The sequence below is a fragment of the Prosopis cineraria genome, unplaced genomic scaffold (assembly GCF_029017545.1).
Source record: "Prosopis cineraria cultivar Desert tree isolate PC_DT_omini unplaced genomic scaffold, ASM2901754v1 PC4, whole genome shotgun sequence".
NCBI lineage: Eukaryota > Viridiplantae > Streptophyta > Magnoliopsida > Fabales > Fabaceae > Prosopis > Prosopis cineraria.
Window position 1 is genome coordinate 37754626 of NW_026555335.1, and position 18201 is coordinate 37772826.

Here is an 18201-nt window from a genome sequence, read left to right on the forward strand (position 1 = left end):
AAAAAATAATATGCAAACAGATTATATTCTAACATAATCAATAATATAATCAAAATTAATTATATTAATAATTAATTAATTAATTATACCTAAATTCAAACGAGCTCTTCAACTAATGCAACCGTGCAAGGTCCATGTGAAAAATAAGATCCAAGCAGGCGAGTAGCATTCAAACTGTTATTTGGATTTGACTTTGACAAATCAATGCCTTAAAAAAATTAAAAGAACAAGTGTTCTTGAGAAAATTGCGCTCTTTCTTGGAAAGGGCAAAAGGAAATTGTTCTGCTTCTTAGCTACTTCCTCTTCAGTCTTCATAAAGGTAGTGAAACCCCAAATAAACGACATCGACATGAATATTAGGAGCAGCATAACTATTGCTCCTTTTAACGTTGATCGATGAAACTTACAAGAATGATTCAGAATTGAATCTAATGGTTTCTTCTTTTTCTCAAACCTATCTTCTCTGGTAAGCCTTCAAATTTAGAAATGGCTTCAAGGGATTCACGTCTACGAGCAGGCCGGCAAGCCATTGACTCAATTGGCCAGGGATTTGACATAACCCAGGTCATATCTTTCAACAACTGCAAAAAGGGTTCGAGCTTGATGGTTATCAATGAAGAACAGAGCCGTAATCTGGAGATTCCAGGTGGGGTTTCAATTCCAAACGTTCCCATCTCTATCAAATGTGTCGGAGGGGAATCTCTTAGAATCCATTCCGATGTTCTCTCCTTACAGCAGGTATGTTAGTTATAGTTGCAGAAATTCATGTTTAGCAGGTCAAACGTGCGTGTCTTTGAAGACCAAATTCCTGTATTCTGTTTCAGATGTTGGAGCACTTCAACCAAGAAATGTGCTTAGGAGGCAGAACTGCGTCTGGGAATTTCTGTGCTTCATTTGGGATGTCTGATCGCTGTGTAAAGGATTTTGATAGCATTAAATTTCTTGCTTATGATGGATGGTTCATCAAACGCTACACTGTTGAACTAGAAAAACACCAAGGAGAACTTGATGATCATGTCAAAGAAGCTGTTCCATCATCATGGGATCCTGAAGCTTTAGCAAGGTGAGACCCTGTGACTCTGTACATTACAGTCACCATTCACTGATGCTAGTTCTATACTTTGGTCTCAAAGGAACACGGTTACTAACTTTTATTAAGCTAAAACCTTCCTTTTCTTTTCAATTTTGATTCAGAAACTTTGATGGAAAGCTCTTGCTACATTCAATGCTATCCATTTTAACCCTAATGCCTGTGATAAGATGTTTTTGAGCTGAGGAAAGATTGTGTGTGGAACATGATTTATTTGAAGATTTTGGAAACTGTTAAGAGGCTTCACAATGACGACATTGATTTCTATTAAATCATGCAAGGTTTATAGAGGAGTTTGGAACTCATGTTGTAGTTGGGGTGAGCATGGGAGGAAAGGATGTGTTATATTTAAGACAATCACATTCATCGAACCTCCAACCTTCTGATCTCCAAAAACTTTTGAAGGATAAAGCTGACATGAGGTTTATGGGTTCTGCAGAAAATAGTAGTTTGACTTCTGAGGATATATGTTACAATGACGAGGTATTGCACTCATCTGTATTTATTCACCTTTTTTCAATAACTTTAAATTCGTTGGACTGTTGCCAAATTCTTTCTTGCATTTGCATTCGTTCAATCCAGTTTAAGAATTTTCTTCTCTCTTGAGTAACCACAATTTGATGACAAGACAGCTTGATAAATTCTTGTGTTTGCAGAATGTGGTTGTAGTAAGCAGTAGGAGGGGTGGAAGCACTGAAATGCTATATCATAAGGAATGGTTTGATACTGTCGACTTGGAACCCGATGTCATCTCCATGTTTCTTGTTCCATTGACATCCCTCTTGAAAAGCATCCGTGGAAGTGGATTTGTGTGCCATGCCATAAATCTATATCTTCAATGTGAGCAATGAACTTGTTTGGTACACCTGAAAAACCTGTGAATTTCAACAAGGCATGTACCTCCCTCTGAAATTGGATGAACTGAATCTGAATAAACTTGTTACTCCTGAAACAGATAAACCTCCAATCAAAGATCTGCATCAGTTTTTTGAGTTCCAGCTTCCAAGACACTGGGCTCCTGTTCTTAGTGAAATACGGCTTGGCGCTCGATGGAAACAACAAGTCAACACCTGGCTAACATTTGGTTTCTTTGGTCCTAAGCTCTACATAGACACAATTCCAGTAAGTTCTTTATGCTTTTTTGTGAACAATGAAGAGTTCCCATGCTTCCTACAGGCTAGAGAATGCCTAGCCTGAGAAGATGGTGAAGAGCCATACCTTTGCTTGCTTTGTTAGATTTATGATAGACTTATTGTATCCTTAATGATCGCATGAAAATACACGGCCTATATTAAAGGAAAATAATAAGATTTACATTATCCAAAATGGATGTACCTGGATGTATTTGATAATTATGCATGTGAAAAGTGTTCCGCTTAATGACTTTCTGGGTTTATGAATGTTAGAGGAAAGTGAAGAGCTAAAACCCTTTGATGGTTTGGGTTATGAAGGCTATAAGTAGGGGTTTTGGTCTTTCCCATCCAAGTTTACGTGACTCCCATCGTCTCATAGTCTCAAAAACATTAGTGATTAGATCCTCCCTTCAGTAAGAGAGAAGGCTATAGTTTTATTCTCCCACACCTTGTACATTGCGTGGTACAAACAAATTGCACTTCCCATGCTTCATTCATTGCTTCCCTTGTGTCATTTAAATGGTCTGCATTAGATTTTATTAGAATATCTGATATATCTTCTATTAAGAAACCTATCCTAGTAACAATTGTCAATTGAAAAAATTGTACTGTTATCAACTTTGACTGGTGTGATTGGCAAGGAGCTGGTTTTCTTTTAAATGAATTCTTGGGTTCGACCTTTGTAACTTAAGAACGTACGTGTTGTCAGAGTTCTGCATCGATCCACCTAACCTGACCTGGATTAGTGATGCAGAATGTGAATTCCAAAAGATTAAGGGACTTAATTTGAAAAACAAAACAGTTAGATAAATGCCCATGACATATCCTCTTTCCTTTTATGGCAGGTTGATGTAGGTAACAGACCAGTAATAGGCTTAAGATTACAGTTAGAAGGGAGAACAAGCAACCGCTTAGCAATTCACTTGCAGCATCTGGCTTCTCTACCCAAGTCCTTCCCACTTTCAGACAATGAAAATGCTTATTTGTCATGTAACTCTTATAACTGCACATCCCATCAAAAAGTTTGCTGGAATAGCTTTTCATATGTCTGCACTGCACCTGTAGAGTCAGATGATGCTCTTTCCATTGTCACTGGAGCTCAGTTACAAGTTGAGAACAAGTGTCTCTTTCTACGCCTGCGCTTCTCCAAGGTCATCGGATCTACCTCTCAGAAGAAACCAGAATGGGAGCCGAATCTAGATAACTTGAGCCACAAGTCATGGCGATTCTGTGGAATCTTCACTGAAGAGAGGCAGAAGGGTCATCCAAAGCCAGGAGATGTGACTATAGGGTCAACCACGTACTCAGCAGCGCGACCACTTCCAGTGCACACGCCAAAGCTTCTGAGGTTTGTCGACACAAAAGAGATGGTGAGAGGACCAGAAGATTCGCCGGGGTATTGGGTTGTGTCTGGAGCAAGGCTTGCTTTACAGTATGGGAAAATATATCTGATGGTTAAGTATTCACTCCTGAACCTTGTTATGCTGAGTGAAACTGATGCCTTGTAGTGTTGGTTTTGTGAAATTGACGTCAAGCATGTTGGTGCTGCTGCCATGGATGGTTAGAGGGAGATAATCCTCATCCGCTGTGGCAAATACTATTTTTTTCTTTAATAGTATTCGATGTACAGTTGCTTAATTTTCAATTCAATCAGAATCCTAGCCAGTAATATGCTTGTAATATGTATATAATCATAATATTCAAAAGTTCTTTCTGAAATATATTCTGGAAGAAAATTAAATGTATCTGTAACTAATAACATTGTTTTACTTGAAGATTTTTTTTTTTTTTGGGTGAACTCTGGTTGATATTTTATTGGCATTGTCCTTGAAAGTCACATAAATTTTCAATATGACTTATGACTTCTAAAAGCTTTATTGAATTATTTTTCATATTTGGTTGATTAGGTCTCAGTTATTTAGCTTATCTTTTTTTAAAGAAAAAAAAAATCATTTTTCCAGGTCAATTTTGGTTGCATAATGTTGAGGAAGTCAATCATTTAAAGCAATTTGGTTGCAAGCAAAGCCTATCCTACCCAGAAATACCCTAATCTCCGATGTGCTTCACCCTCATTTCCCTCCTGTGTCTAATGGATGAAAATAAGGCAAAAGCCATATGCTATAAAACAGAGCCTTCATAGACATTTGCCCAATGAAAATGTACTCCGTTCTAGCACAAGTGCATAACCCTTAATTCTGCACTTTAACTGGTCAAAGAAATCACCAGCCAGCTGCAAAATTGATATTCAAAGACACAGTAAGACACAAATATTAATGCATAAAGAGATTTTAGAGTAGAGTGACAAAAACTTAAATCAAGACATCACCTTTGCTAGTGGCAATTCACAGGTGATTGATGCTCTCTGCTTTCAGTGATGAATTTCATTTCTTCAAATTGCCCTCTCATATCTTAAGCCAATCCCTTGAGTGAATCAATCCTTCGGTGTAAGCTTGTCAATAAATTTTTTTTTTTTCAGTACACAAGGTAAGCTAAATGCTTGAAACAAGCGGGATTGAACCCGCAACCTATCACCAATAAGAGTGAATTTCATGTCATTAAGTTATAAAATCGTTGGCTCAATGCATACATTACTCAAAAATTAATTAACATGAAATTGTTACATCACTAAAGAGTTAATATATTTGGCATGGATTACTTCAAAGTTCAAACATTAAGCAGGGATATGAATTTCACAAAGCACTAGAAATAACCTTAACAAATGGCTCCCCAATTGATTCGTTACTCATGATCCCCACTACCTGAAACAACGGGTCATCATCTTAGATGACAATATAATTATATATAAATATTTTTCATGTGTGGGGGGTTATATTACTAATACATGGTCGCTCTATCTCAAAAGTATTTATTTTAGTGATTTTGCTAGGATTGGCATTTCGTCGTCCCTAAAAGACTTATACTACAGGTTTTTTTTTTTTAACGTTAGCGTCTCTTACAAATCTTTCTTTTTTTGTTTTTTCGTTTTCAGGCAGGGAAGATGACAAAACGTTTTTATTTATTTACATAAAACAGACAGGTGAGTTTTTTTTTTTTAAGAGAATGCACGCACGCAGAAAGAGTGACACAGAAGAACGTGTGAACAAAGGTCTGGACACTTGGATTTTGGACAATGGTCCCATTTTTACATCTAAACACCTCCAATCACAAACCTCACTATCTCTCCAGGCTAAACCAGTGTTTTTATTTTTATTTCACACAAAGATTATCTACACCAAGGTTAAATTTAACAAAAAATATTAATATCTCATGACATGTCGAACAATGTTCAAATTCTTGTTAAGAGGTATTCACATTTAATATTTAAAAATATTTCAAACAAAATTACCTTCAATTGAAAGATATATGTGAAAAGCCAAAAAACACGGATTCCCTTCCCGTAAACACTACCACTAATATAATTCAGTAAAAGTAGGACTGGATAGATCATTTAACTTGGTCCCTTCAACAATTTTGCAATTATATCTAACTTAATATGACTTTTTTTTTTTTGTTGAAAACCATAATATGACTTTATCATAACAAAATTCGATCATCTAAAACATATAACAGTGCTTTGTGCTTAAATAAACAAATAAGCATTGTTGCTCGGTGTACTTGTAATGATCTTTCATCATCAGGGCCTGAACTCAATTAACATCACTTCCCTCGTTTCATTTAAAGCTTGACCAGAAGATATTTTGGTCCAGAAACCAAAAGATAGAATTCATTCTATTGAACACTGAATTTAGAACCCGGATCCTTATATATATATATATATATATATATATATAATGGAGACTCTACAGTAAGTGTATACACATCGAAAATCACTTTTTTTTTTCCGCAGAAAAATAAACAGAACATTATAAGAAATAAAAATTGACCGCTTTACATATATGTTAGTCCAAACCCAAATAACAAAAGTCCCAAAAAAAAAAAAAAAAAACACCCAAGACCCCAGCGTAGCACAACGAAAAACCAAATACCATCAAAAGAGACTTTAACCTAGCACTAGGATTTTGCATGTTGCTAAATTTTTTTTTTTATTGCTTAAAGATATCCTTTTATTAGAAACAGAACTTCTCCCAATAAGAATTTCAACCTTAGTTCACTATATTATAAGAAACTAACTCAGTCCACTAAACTCAGTTCCCATTAATCACAACATTTAAAATAAGTCACCCTCCTAATATTCTAAGATTGGTAAGATTTACGTTGACAAGTATATGGATATTGATAGTAATTACTTCGAAAAAGATGCTAAATAGCTAAGGCATAATATGAACCGAAAGTAAAACGAAATTCAGCATCTTATATGCAACTAGTTTCCCTTAAAACAGACATAATGAGGATCATTATTCCAAAATAATGATTATGATACACCAAGATTCTGACATATTTCCCAAGTCAGATTATGTTGCAAGTCATGATATCATATCACCTCCTTTTCAAGTTTCAAGACTGCCATGAAGGCTTCTTGAGGGACATCAACTTTACCAATTGCTTTCATCCTTTTCTTTCCTTCAGCCTGATTACACATGGTAATACACTCTCAGGGGCAATGTCATGCAAATTTGTAGAATCAAAACTATAGATCTCGTCTGCAGATTTTGTTCTCTCTCTCTCTCTCTCTCTCTCTCTCTCGCACACACACACACACAAATAATTTTGCGCCTCCCCTGAAAGCATATAAGTGGGGCCAGAGGTAGCAGTTGTTGCAATATGCAAAATTTTACAAAACATGGATCACCTACCTAACTACAAAATACGGATTAATGCTTTGATAGCCACCTAGAAACCTCAAAGCTCCATAAAAAATAATGACAGTAAAAAAAAAAAAAATTTGACTCATACCTGCTTCTTAAGTAATTTCTTTTTTCTTGAAATGTCCCCGCCTAGAAAAATAATATCAAAAGAGAGAATATAAATAATGATTAATCAGGACGGTCATTATAGAGAAAGGAATTTAATGGGAAACACAATGATTATACGAAACGGAATCTTATTTTCTTCATATTTGCATAGATTTCTTCCCCCCAAAATGCATACACTAAAAGAACAGGAAAGCCTTTGAGAGCCCGGGTAAAAATTATTTGAGGGGAAAAAAGAATTACAATCCAAAAGCTACGCAATCTTTGTCTTACCATAGCATTTAGCTAACACGTCCTTCCTTATTGCAGATAAAGCCTCACTAGCAATCACTTTTGAACCTATACAAGCCTGGCTTAAGATTGCAAGCATATGTTGCTGAGGTTAGCTGAATGGGGAAAAAACAAGGATTCTAAATACTCAGCTAGAAATCTAATGCACAAATTGTGTCAGAGGTGCAGACAGAGAAAGTGAGCCACAGCCTGAAAGTTCCAGCATACAAGGCTAGAGAATCAATTTTTTTTATTTTTTTAAAAGAATCATACGTGAAAGGAGTAAAGAGCATGTAGATCTTACTTGAATTGGAACTTTAAACATTTGACGTGGTATGAGCTCTTTCAACTTTTGAGTCAAAGCCCGTCCTACTGAATATGCCTGAAAATTTAAGCTTCAAATGAGTTTCTGATAATACAGTTGACATGAATTCAAGAAAGTTAATAACTGTAAGATAACTTTTTATATTATAGTGATGAATAGCAAGAATTCATATACGCCAAAACATACTGTGCTTGGAAATGATAGCAAATTGCAGATAAAATCACACCTTTATACGATAAGTACATTCAAAATGAAGTGGGATGACATGAAGTCAGCAAGAAATGAAAATTAATAATGCATTGTGCCACTAAATATCTTTGGGCCTCGGTATTTGGTGATATCTATTATCCTTCTTTTGTAAATGTCATGTAAATACATAATGTCACATCTTGGATTTAAATATATAAAATAAATAATTCTTACTTATAATCTATCGAAAAAAAATATGTAGAGCATAAAATACCCAAATAATTAATAAACATAATTTATATACTCCCTTTGGTCCTATTTATAAAGCGGAGAGATAAAGAGTTTTTTTTTTTTTGGTCCCATTTATAAGCCACATCATCAATTTTTTATCATAATCTACCCCTTTTGCCTTCCCTTAAATGTTAATGAGAGAAAGTATATTATTAAAAGATGTATATTTAATAGGAGTAAAGTTAAGAACTTATTAAATTTTTAGACAGTGCCAATGAATTGTAAAGTTTTACTTAGTTCTAGTGAAACATATTGAAAGTTACTTATAAATAGGACTAGAAAAGTAAATCTCAATTAACATGGTCAAAAATCCATCTTACAACTTATATGAGATCCAATTTTAACAAACTAAAATAAACTCTAAATCCATCTTTTTCCAATACCATTTATAAGATTTATCCATTGGTCCTTAATATAAGAAGACCCTTTACAAAATTTAATGAAACATTTGTTACTCATTTCAATGCCCTTATCTCTTTCACTCTAAGCTTAAAACAATGGCTTTTCCATCCCCCTCTCCCCCCAATGAACTATAACAATCAAAGGATAATTTTGAAAAAAAAAAAAACAAAGTTACATTTAACTAATTTCCTTAATCTCATGAAACTAGTTAAAAGTCTTTTTTACAAGTATGAGGTTCTGATAAACGTGTAAGATATTGGAAAAGGGTAATTTTTCTATTAGGAGTGGAGTCTGCTCTCACAATCAAGAGAAGAGAAATCTCAAAAAATATGACAAACTGGAAAAAAAAAAATCAACAGCATTATTTCCAACTACTGCATAGAGCTATGGACTACTTATATGATGAGGTAATGTCCATTAATTCAGCAAGATCAATAAATTACCTTATTTTTGTGAACAATTGTAGCCAATGGCTCCACTGGATCACCATTTATCTGTATGTCAAGTCTAAGTAAGTCACTTTCTCTGTACCTGAGTCAGCAAACAAAGTGTCAATAACACATTGACAGTTTTTATAGCTCTCTGTACTATGAATTTCTTTAAAAGTCAACAATGGCAATGTATTAGATAATAGTTTGATATTGCTAGTAATGACACGCATACTGAAAGGCCAATTAGAACAATGCTCCATTTACCCAAGCAGTATATATTGTATAATATGAAAAGAAAAAGGATAGAGGTCAAAATGGAACACCTACAGTTACAGTTACATTTGAATTCTTCCATTATCTTTTACAAAAGACAGCATATCAGTTTAGTCACAACTGTAGCCATATCTCTTTTATCTAATGGATAAATAAGGCAACAGCAGCCTTCATAGACATTTACCCGATGAACATATACTCCATGCTAGCATAACCCTTACTTCTGGACTTTAACTGGTCAAAGAAGTCACCAACCATCTGCAAAATTGATATTCAAAAAGAGTAAGACACGAATAGGCCAAAATTAGATAAATATTAATATTTGTGCATAAAAGATTTTAGAGTGGAGTGACAAAAAAAAATAAACCAAGAGATTACCTCCGCTAGTGGTAATTCATAGGTGATTGATGCTCTATTTTCAGTGATAAATTTCATTTCTTTAAATTGCCCTCTTCTGTCTTGAGCCAATTCCATAAGTGGACCAATGTAATCCTTTGGTGTAAGCATCTCAATCTTCACACATTACTCAAAAATAAAGTAACATGAAATTTTACAGCATTAAAAAGTCAATATATTCAGCATGGCCTACTTCAAAAACTCATCAGGGATATGGATTTCATAAAGTACAAGAAATAACCTTAACAAATGGCTCTTCAATTGACTTCCTTTTTCCAGGTTCAGGGAGTATAGAAGGATTTGAGCATTCAACCTTCAATAATTGAGATTAATGAAATTGCGGTATTAATAAAACAGCTAACTAGAAAATATGGAGGGTATTCAACTAGAATCAATAATTTAGATAACAAAGATTACTTTGAGAAAAGTGAGTTTAGGATCGAGAAGAAATTACAGTATCACCATTTACACAGTTCACTCTATATACAACACTTGGAGCAGTAGTTATCAGGCTCAGATTGTATTCTCTCTCAAGTCTTTCCTGTAATATAAAGCTTTTGTGAAGGTAATTTCAAGGTCCAGGGAGTAGATATAAGTTTGAGCATCCAATCTAGAAGATGCAGATATCTAACCTGAACAATTTCCATATGGAGAAGTCCAAGAAACCCACATCTAAAGCCAAATCCCATGGCACTTGAAGTCTCAGGTTCAAACTGGATTCGAGAAAACAAAACAAACTCCCCACATCAGCTTATTATTGATTCTACCAAAGTCAAGCTGAAACGCAAGAAAAATGGATACCAACTATGGAGTAATTTAGTTCAGAATTGAGGTAGCTTGTAAATTCATGACAAATGCACCAAGCACTGGAAAAGATTATGCATGCAGATTGCCCATGGTAAGAAACAAGAAAATTTCATAAAAAGCAGATTGATAGGCAGAAAGATCAACATTCTTGTGTTATGTTGAAACTACACAAATAACCATTTATTTTCAAAATATACCTTTTAGTTTAATTTTAAATTTAACAACTAAAAGACCATCCATTTAAAAAATAAATCTGGTTAATGAAGAAATTTAGTTATTAATGCTCCTATTCTCTTCGGGGGTGTTTGGTTGGGGGGGAGAGATTTTGTTCCCCCCTCCCTGGGGTTTGGCTTAAAAAATTGGAGGGCAAGGGGGTAAAATTTGTCACACCTTGACCAATATGCCCTCCGTGATAAATTCAAAAGATATAGATACACTTTGTCAGTATCTCAACACTAATAAAACAAGGGTAAAATTGTCCATATATCATGATTTTTTCTCCCCTCCCCTCCTAAACCAAACAAGGTAACATCAAACCCCTCCCCTCCCCTTGAACCAAACACACCCTTATTATTCATGTCAAAAATACAAGTATCAAGAGATGCAAACATCTCTACACCCTCCAAGGGGGGCAAAAAGATATCAATGCATAACAAAAGACCTAAAGATCTGACTACATTCTCCTAAAAAAGGAAATAAAGTAACGACTTTGGTGACAAAAACCCACATGAAGTATATTGGTTACAGTGCAACCAACGAATTTCTGTCAAGTATATTAGTGACAAAAAACTGAAATCTGTTTAAAGTGTAGCATAACTTTGTGGTATATAGGAGATTCATGTATAGTTTGAAAACAAAAGGGTGGTTTATGTGATTTCAGCATGACCCAGAGAAGGTCTATGTAATTAACTCAAGAATATATTGAATCAACAATTTTAAAGTAAGCTGATGCTGACACACAAATTGTTATCCCTCTATAAGCGTACACTTACACACATTAACATACTTCCATCGAGCACCAGCAATTAAGAAGATTAAAAAAAAAAAAAAGCAGTTTCATATTTTTACAGCACATAATTCATATACCTTCAGTGCAGCATCATTGAGCTGTAGTTTCTCAAGTGCATCACGTAGCTCAGGAAATCTGATAACAAAATAGAGGAAAGTAATTCATTCCAGGGAACTTAAAGTGCCTAAATCCATCATTTGTGATTTTTTTTTTTTTTTGGGAGGGGGGGAGGGTGGCAGCGACAAATGAGAGATAACATACTGGTCTGCATCAACAGGAAATAGACCACAAAACACCATCGGAGTGGCTTCTTCATATCCAGGGAGAGAGTTCTCTGCTTGTCTGCCATAGTGGGTAATAGTGTCACCCACTCTAGCATCAGCTACAGTTCTTATAGATGCTGAAAGGTAGCCCACCTGTTAAAGAACACAACAAACATCACAGATCTGCATCACTCAAAAATAAATAAGAAAGCCAACCCATTAATAAGTATCACTTTACCTCACCCGCATACAGTTCTTTAACTTGCAGTTGACTGGGAGAAAGAACTCCTACTTCATCAGCAAAGTAATCCTGTTGTATTATAGCATTTAATTACAGTAACAAAAAATGCCAGCACGCTATTTAAATTGCAGTCAGAATGGATAGATGATTGAAACTATGATGGATAAATGGAGCCTAATGATGTAAAACTCAGGCGGCTAAGAAAGAGGATATAAGAGTGGGAAGAATACATCACCTTCTCACTAGCCATAAAATAAACTCTGTCACCTTTCTTTATAGTTCCATCTACAACTCGAAAATATACAATGACACCCCTATATGGATCATAGTAACTGCACAAAGAATCAAAGAATTAATGAAAGCACCTATATAAAGTTGAGTCAACTGTCAAAGGAGAGCCCAACTCACAAGACTAGTTATTAGGTGTGATAGCCTCAAGAACTTGGGTACCATCTTACGTCTCAATGGTTTTCCAATGTCCAACATAATAATGCAATTATTTTGTCTTGCGTCTAAATGTCTATGCATAAGTTGAACAGTATCTAGGAAAAAAGGTCCATACCTATCAAAAATTAAAGCCCTCAATGGCCTTTCAGCTGTTTCAGCAGGAGGTGGAATTCTTGTAACAATTGCATTGAGAATATCAGTTATACCTATTCCTTCCTAAAACAAGAAAATAATTTCAATAAAGACCCACTTGTCTGATTATCAGTCAAAAAGACAAGCCATGTATAAACACAAGTTAATGACAAAGAACTGACCTTTGCAGAGCAGAGGATTGCATTGCTACAATCTAACCCAACAATCTACAGAGGAATCCATTAAAAGTTTCAACATAAGAATCATCCACTAAAACTGAAAGACAACTCCCAGATATAGAACAGAGAAACTTGCAATGATTATGCATGAAAGCTCTAGCTAACACTAACTGTCAAATTTATACTATCCCGCTGGAGGGAAAAACTATAACAATTTAATATCTACAAAAATACAAATTGTCAGACTCTACAATATCAAAAGGTAATTAGAGAATGGATATTAATGGTAAGATATGAAATAAATAAAAGGCAGGAACATAGAATCCTGCCCCCTTGAAAATGGACAAATTTAGAGCCCCAGTAATGGTCTAGGTTGACAAACAGACCTCTTCTATCTCCTTTATAACTCGATTTGGCTCAGCGCCTGGAAGATCTATTTTATTCAAAACCTGCAATGGATAAGAAATTTTTCTCATCAGACAGAAAAACATATGGTTCCATCAATTAATAGTCTTTGCAATAAGTTAAGTCAAAAACTTGACAAAAACCAGTTTCCCATAATATAACATAGAGGGAACGCCCATGAAATATTATCCATATTTAAGAATTAGCCACTTTATTAACTCCAAATCATTACATAAGTAACAGGAATAAAGAAAAATCAATCTATCTATGAACTATTATAACAAGCGTAAATAAGCTACTAGTAAATGAAATATCCTTACAGGGATAACTTCAAGGTTGTTTTCCAAGGCTAAATAAACATTAGCTAGTGTTTGTGCTTCAACTCCCTGTTATTCAGAAAGAAACTTTTTTAACAAAGGCAAAGTAGAATTTAGAACTACCTAATAGTTAAAAACATAAACTTAAATCATTAATAGTTTAACATGAACTTCAAATGTTCAAATCAAAGATGAGCAGTGTGTGACCTACCTTAGACCTAGGAAAAAAAAACACAGTTAAATATGTAAAGATTCACCTGTGATGCATCTACAACAAGAAGAGCACCCTCACACGCAGCAAGTGATCGAGAAACCTAGGCATAGACGAAGACATTAATTGTATAACTATAAAATACACTGAAAAATCATCACCTTCTGATAAAAATATTAGCGCAAGGAAGGAGATGTACAATTATCTACTTGTAATATACGAACCTTGTATGACAAGGTATTATTCAGATTTCAGACGGGCCCAAAGTATGACCAACAAACATACTATGTTTGGCATGTATAGCAAAAACTTTATTGCATTCTAATACATTTTACTATTATTATTTTTTCCAACATTAGCTAAAGCCAAAAATAACTAGAAGGAAATGCATTTTCCGTCAATATTTTCTAACATCTTAAAGAGAACATCACCTAAACTAGTAAATATTTTTACAGATTTGGTTATATCAGAAAAAATAATTTATTGGAAAGCACATGTATTCAGAAGTTTCCATTTATAACTTAAAAAAATCTTTTGAGAAAAATAGTATTTTACAGCAAAGTTAAATGGCCAAATGAGAAATCCATAAGACATTACTTACATCTGAAAATAGCTTCCATATGGATTACAAAGTAGAAAGAAAAGAACAGAGATATGATTGATGCAACGTGGTAATTCATATAAAGATAAAAGTAGTATGCTGCAACAAACATACGTACCTCATAAGAGAAGTCAACATGCCCTGGGGTGTCGATTAGATTTAAGCAATATGGTTCATTTTCAAACACATAACGCATTCGAGCAGCCTGCCATGATCAAGTCTAGTTAAATACTTTCTCTAACATTAAATAGAGGTGACATTCTCCAAACATGAAATAAAAGTATATTTTTCCAATTTCCAGGATCAAATAAAGAAATAAACCCTACTCGGAAATATTGTAGCCCATGAGAGATAAACAATTGGCTATTGAGAAACCATAAGCAATTTTCCTTTCCCATCATTCACATGTACATCCATGAACAACTTTCTTTAAGAGCATTTTACAGCCAAAACAAATAATAGAAACAATATGTAATGAACCTAACGCTAGGGTAGCAGAGCAAGAGATTTTTAAGAACAAAAGCACTACGGTTGCCTAAACCCAAGAAAAACATAACCTACCATTAATTTCCACTTTTCATGTTACGGTGAGACCATATTAAGAAGCTCGGAGAACACACATTTTAACGAGGGCAATAACGTACAAGATACATATCGTAGCATATCAATAATAAAGTAGACTAGAAGAAACACACACACATATATATATATTAGAAAATGTAGGAATGCTACTTAAATGAGAGACAATGAGGATAAGAATACAACAAGTGAACCTGCAGCTTAATTGTAATGCCTCTTTCTCGCTCTAAATCCATATTATCAAGAAACTGATCCTTCATTTCTCGTTGCTGAACAGTACCAGTCACTTGAAGCAATTTGTCGGCTAAGGTTGATTTCCCATGGTCAATATGAGCAATGATGCAGAAATTCCTTATATTAGAGATAGGAACCTGGAAATGGAACAATAAAATCCAGAATAAGAACTTCTCACTGACAAATATTTCCAGACTTAAATCCAGCTCAAACCTTAGAGAGACGGTCCTGGCCGACTTTGGCAGAGAATTCGAGGTCGTAGGTGCCACCAGCAACCTGGCAGCACACTCTGAACCTATTGGCGCCGAAAGGGGTGGAAAAGGAACCATTTTTGGAGAGAGAAGAAGAGAAGCAAGATTCGACAGTAACAGGTGAGAGTGAGGATGAGAACTGTAATTTGCTAGCGGTTTTTTGAGTTCTGGTTCGTCTTGCTCGCCGTCGCTGATGGTGGTGTAACTGAGTTTCACAGGATAAGAGGAGACAGCCACAACCAACTTCTGCGGCCATTCTTTTTGAGTCCACGTATGTTGCGTCCGCTTTTAAATTGCAAGGTTGGTGGAGCCCATGTATTTGAAGTGGGCCCAGTTTAACGACCAACTCACGCGGCGTCGTTGCGCGGTAAAGAAGCCCAGTTTACTTTTGGATTTGTCGTTAAGGCCCAATTACAGTGATGAAGGATTTTTTATTTTTTTTCCAATCATTTTTTATTTTTATTATCTCACCTATTTTTATATTTTATTAAAAAGGTTGCTTGTTATACTATCATAGTATTATTTTTTTATCACGCCCAACCTAATCTTTTCCCATGGGGAAAAATGATCCACTCACACACACACGCTCCCCCTATATTACTTGTGCCTCGTTTGGTATACTATAAATGATTTTGATAGAAATAAAAATAAATATAGAAGAGAATATGGATATGGAAGTGAGTTTTAAAAACATATTTTGTATATCTATGGAATCTTTATATAATTTTTATTAAAAAGACTAAAATACCATGTATACAAAAATTACACTAGTAGAACTCTAACTAGCTTAGAACTTCAATAATAATTAAAATGTTCAATTAATTTTTTAACATTAAATCCCAAAAAAAACCCTACCCACCAAAATCAAACATAAATCAACCCAAGGAGAACCACAATACATAAGGGAGAGATTAACCAGAATCGAATAGAAATTAATAATCTATATAATATGCAAAAATCAACCAAAAGGTAACAAAATTAAATAGATCTTGTTTTTAAATAAAGTGAATTTGGTGTGATTTTTGACAATGGAGGAGGAACCATCAAAGGGGAAGGAGTTCGATGATGGGTAGGAGAGAAATCATAATCAAAGGAGACTAAAGAAAAGGCAGCATTGGCAGTGATGATCAATAAAAGAGATCGTCTTTACTATCACCGTTGATGAAGAAGAGGTTCTCACCGCTGAGATTCAAGATGCCAGATGCCAGATGCCATTATTGGTGAAGAAGAGTGAAGGCAAATATAGATAGGGGGAGAGAGGGAGAGAAGTGGGGAGCTGGATAAGTGATGGTGAGTAGAGGATGAAGATCGATTGGTTGAGCAAAGGTCGAAGGTCTTCTTGCTTGTCTTCTCTTCATCACCCACACCAATCTTCTTGCTACCACAAGGGACTCCCAAAATGGAAGGACAGAATGGTCAAGGGGTTACTAATGGAGATGGAAATGAAATATGGAATTCCAAAAGTGAGGTTTAGTTATAGAAATTAATTCCATCATTTTTTATGGAAACAATTTCCACATAGAATTAACTTCCATCATACCAAACATGTAACATCCTTAAATTTTAATTTAGATTATTTAAGTTTAATTAGATTAATTAAGTTTATTAGAGATGTGTGTGGCCAGAGAGGTCTAACTGGCATGTTTGGTTGTTTTTTCAGCCCTAAAAGTGCATTCAGAAGAGAATCGGGTTACCTAGATGTGAAAGAGAAAGAAAATTGAAGGGTAAGGTTTTGTGCCACGTGCCATGGCTTGTGGATCAAGCCATCATGGCACATGTGTGCTGACTCGCCTAAAGAGATACTCTGTGCCATGTGTTGCAATGCATTGAGCGTCCATTACAGCACATGGTCCCTTTTCTATTTTAATAAGATCATGAAATGATGCAAAAGAGGGGAGAAAACAAAAAAGAAAATGAAGGAGCAATTGAAAAGCTATGCTAGTGCTTAGGAGATTCGAAACTTTGGAGTGATTTGAAATCTCCAAACACTAGAGGTAAGATTCTCAAGCTTAAATCTACCTATTTCTTCCATTTCGCTTGATGATAGAAGTTAGGTTTTGGTTAATAATAATGATTTTTGGTGCATAAAAGCTATAAGTCCAAACCCATTGACTTAAATAGAGTTAATGGGAGTAGATTAAGCTAATGAAACCTAATATTTATAGTTTTATAATGTTTGGTGGTTGCGGAGCATTTAATATGCGAATTTCACTATAAATATAATGGCTAGGAACAATGTGGCACCATTTATTGCTATAAAGAGTTCAATGATGTTAATGTGAATTGGAGGGAGTTAACAAACCCTAGGGGTATTTTTATGTGAGTAAAGAATGAATCTTAAGAGTGAAGTATTAAGTTAGTAATGGAAATTAACCAAAAATTAGATATTGATGAATTAATTTGTGATTCATTGTAGAGTAACTATCTTTCGCACCATTCAAGCTTCTTGAAAGCTTCTGGAGTGAGTATTTAAGGGGTGAAACCTTTGACTTCGCAAAGATTCGAGGTAACCAGGGGAATTCTACCTTGTGCTTTTGTGTGTTAATTAGTTGATTCATTTGTATTTGATGAATTTAAATGTGTAAACTTGAATGAATTGCATGTTTGGCATATAACACTTGCGAAATCCACTAGGTTGAATTGTGCAAAGTTTTAAGGACATGATATTTGCAAAATTCTATGAAATATTATTAGTAAAGTTCTATGATTAATATTTCCTTGAAGTTCAATTATATGTGTGTTGATAGGAGTTCAATGATTAATTGTCATGGGAGTTTAATGATTTTGTGATTAGTGGAGTACAATGATTATGTGTCAATGAAGTTTAATGAGTATATGTATTTGTTTGGAGTTC

General features: G+C 34.7%; 2 protein-coding genes across 2 annotated transcripts; one reads left to right on the top strand and one right to left on the bottom strand.

The window, feature by feature from the left end:
* Window positions 1–251: 251 nt before the first annotated feature.
* On the top strand, window positions 252–3972 carry LOC129308077 (MACPF domain-containing protein At4g24290-like). The gene is made up of 6 exons (XM_054949068.1): window positions 252–738; window positions 825–1063; window positions 1372–1573; window positions 1747–1930; window positions 2046–2212; window positions 3069–3972. The coding sequence occupies exons 1-6, from the start codon at window positions 487–489 to the stop codon at window positions 3729–3731; spliced, it is 1707 nt and encodes a 568-aa protein (XP_054805043.1). The 5' UTR covers window positions 252–486; the 3' UTR covers window positions 3732–3972.
* Window positions 3973–6515: 2543 nt separating this feature from the next.
* Window positions 6516–15603, bottom strand: LOC129309182 (translation factor GUF1 homolog, chloroplastic-like). Its single transcript, XM_054950590.1, has 22 exons — window positions 15310–15603; window positions 15057–15233; window positions 14402–14488; window positions 13729–13785; window positions 13475–13540; window positions 13136–13198; window positions 12753–12797; window positions 12554–12654; window positions 12227–12323; window positions 11989–12060; window positions 11749–11903; window positions 11565–11622; window positions 10304–10384; window positions 10126–10212; window positions 9913–9984; window positions 9654–9788; window positions 9460–9533; window positions 9015–9102; window positions 7669–7746; window positions 7368–7443; window positions 7078–7118; window positions 6516–6751 (listed from the first exon to the last, which is right to left on the bottom strand). Exons 1-22 carry the CDS (start codon window positions 15601–15603, stop codon window positions 6656–6658), a joined length of 2100 nt encoding a protein of 699 aa, XP_054806565.1. The 3' UTR covers window positions 6516–6655.
* Window positions 15604–18201: the final 2598 nt, after the last annotated feature.

What these genes read in the sequence shown, in the direction of transcription:
- LOC129308077 (XM_054949068.1), top strand. Translation starts at nt 487, where the DNA reads ATGGCTTCAAGGGATTCACGTCTACGAGCAGGCCGGCAAGCCATTGAC. An exon ending in ATGTTCTCTCCTTACAGCAG is followed by an intron (nt 739 to 824) that starts GTATGTTAGTTA and finishes ATTCTGTTTCAG; the next exon opens with ATGTTGGAGCACTTCAACCA. An exon ending in GATCCTGAAGCTTTAGCAAG is followed by an intron (nt 1,064 to 1,371) that starts GTGAGACCCTGT and finishes AAATCATGCAAG; the next exon opens with GTTTATAGAGGAGTTTGGAA.
- LOC129309182 (XM_054950590.1), bottom strand. Translation starts at nt 15,603, where the DNA reads ATGGCCGCAGAAGTTGGTTGTGGCTGTCTCCTCTTATCCTGTGAAACT. An exon ending in AAGAACTGTATGCGGGTGAG is followed by an intron (nt 11,904 to 11,988) that starts GTAAAGTGATAC and finishes GTTCTTTAACAG; the next exon opens with GTGGGCTACCTTTCAGCATC. An exon ending in ATGAATTACCACTAGCGGAG is followed by an intron (nt 9,534 to 9,653) that starts GTAATCTCTTGG and finishes TCAATTTTGCAG; the next exon opens with ATGGTTGGTGACTTCTTTGA.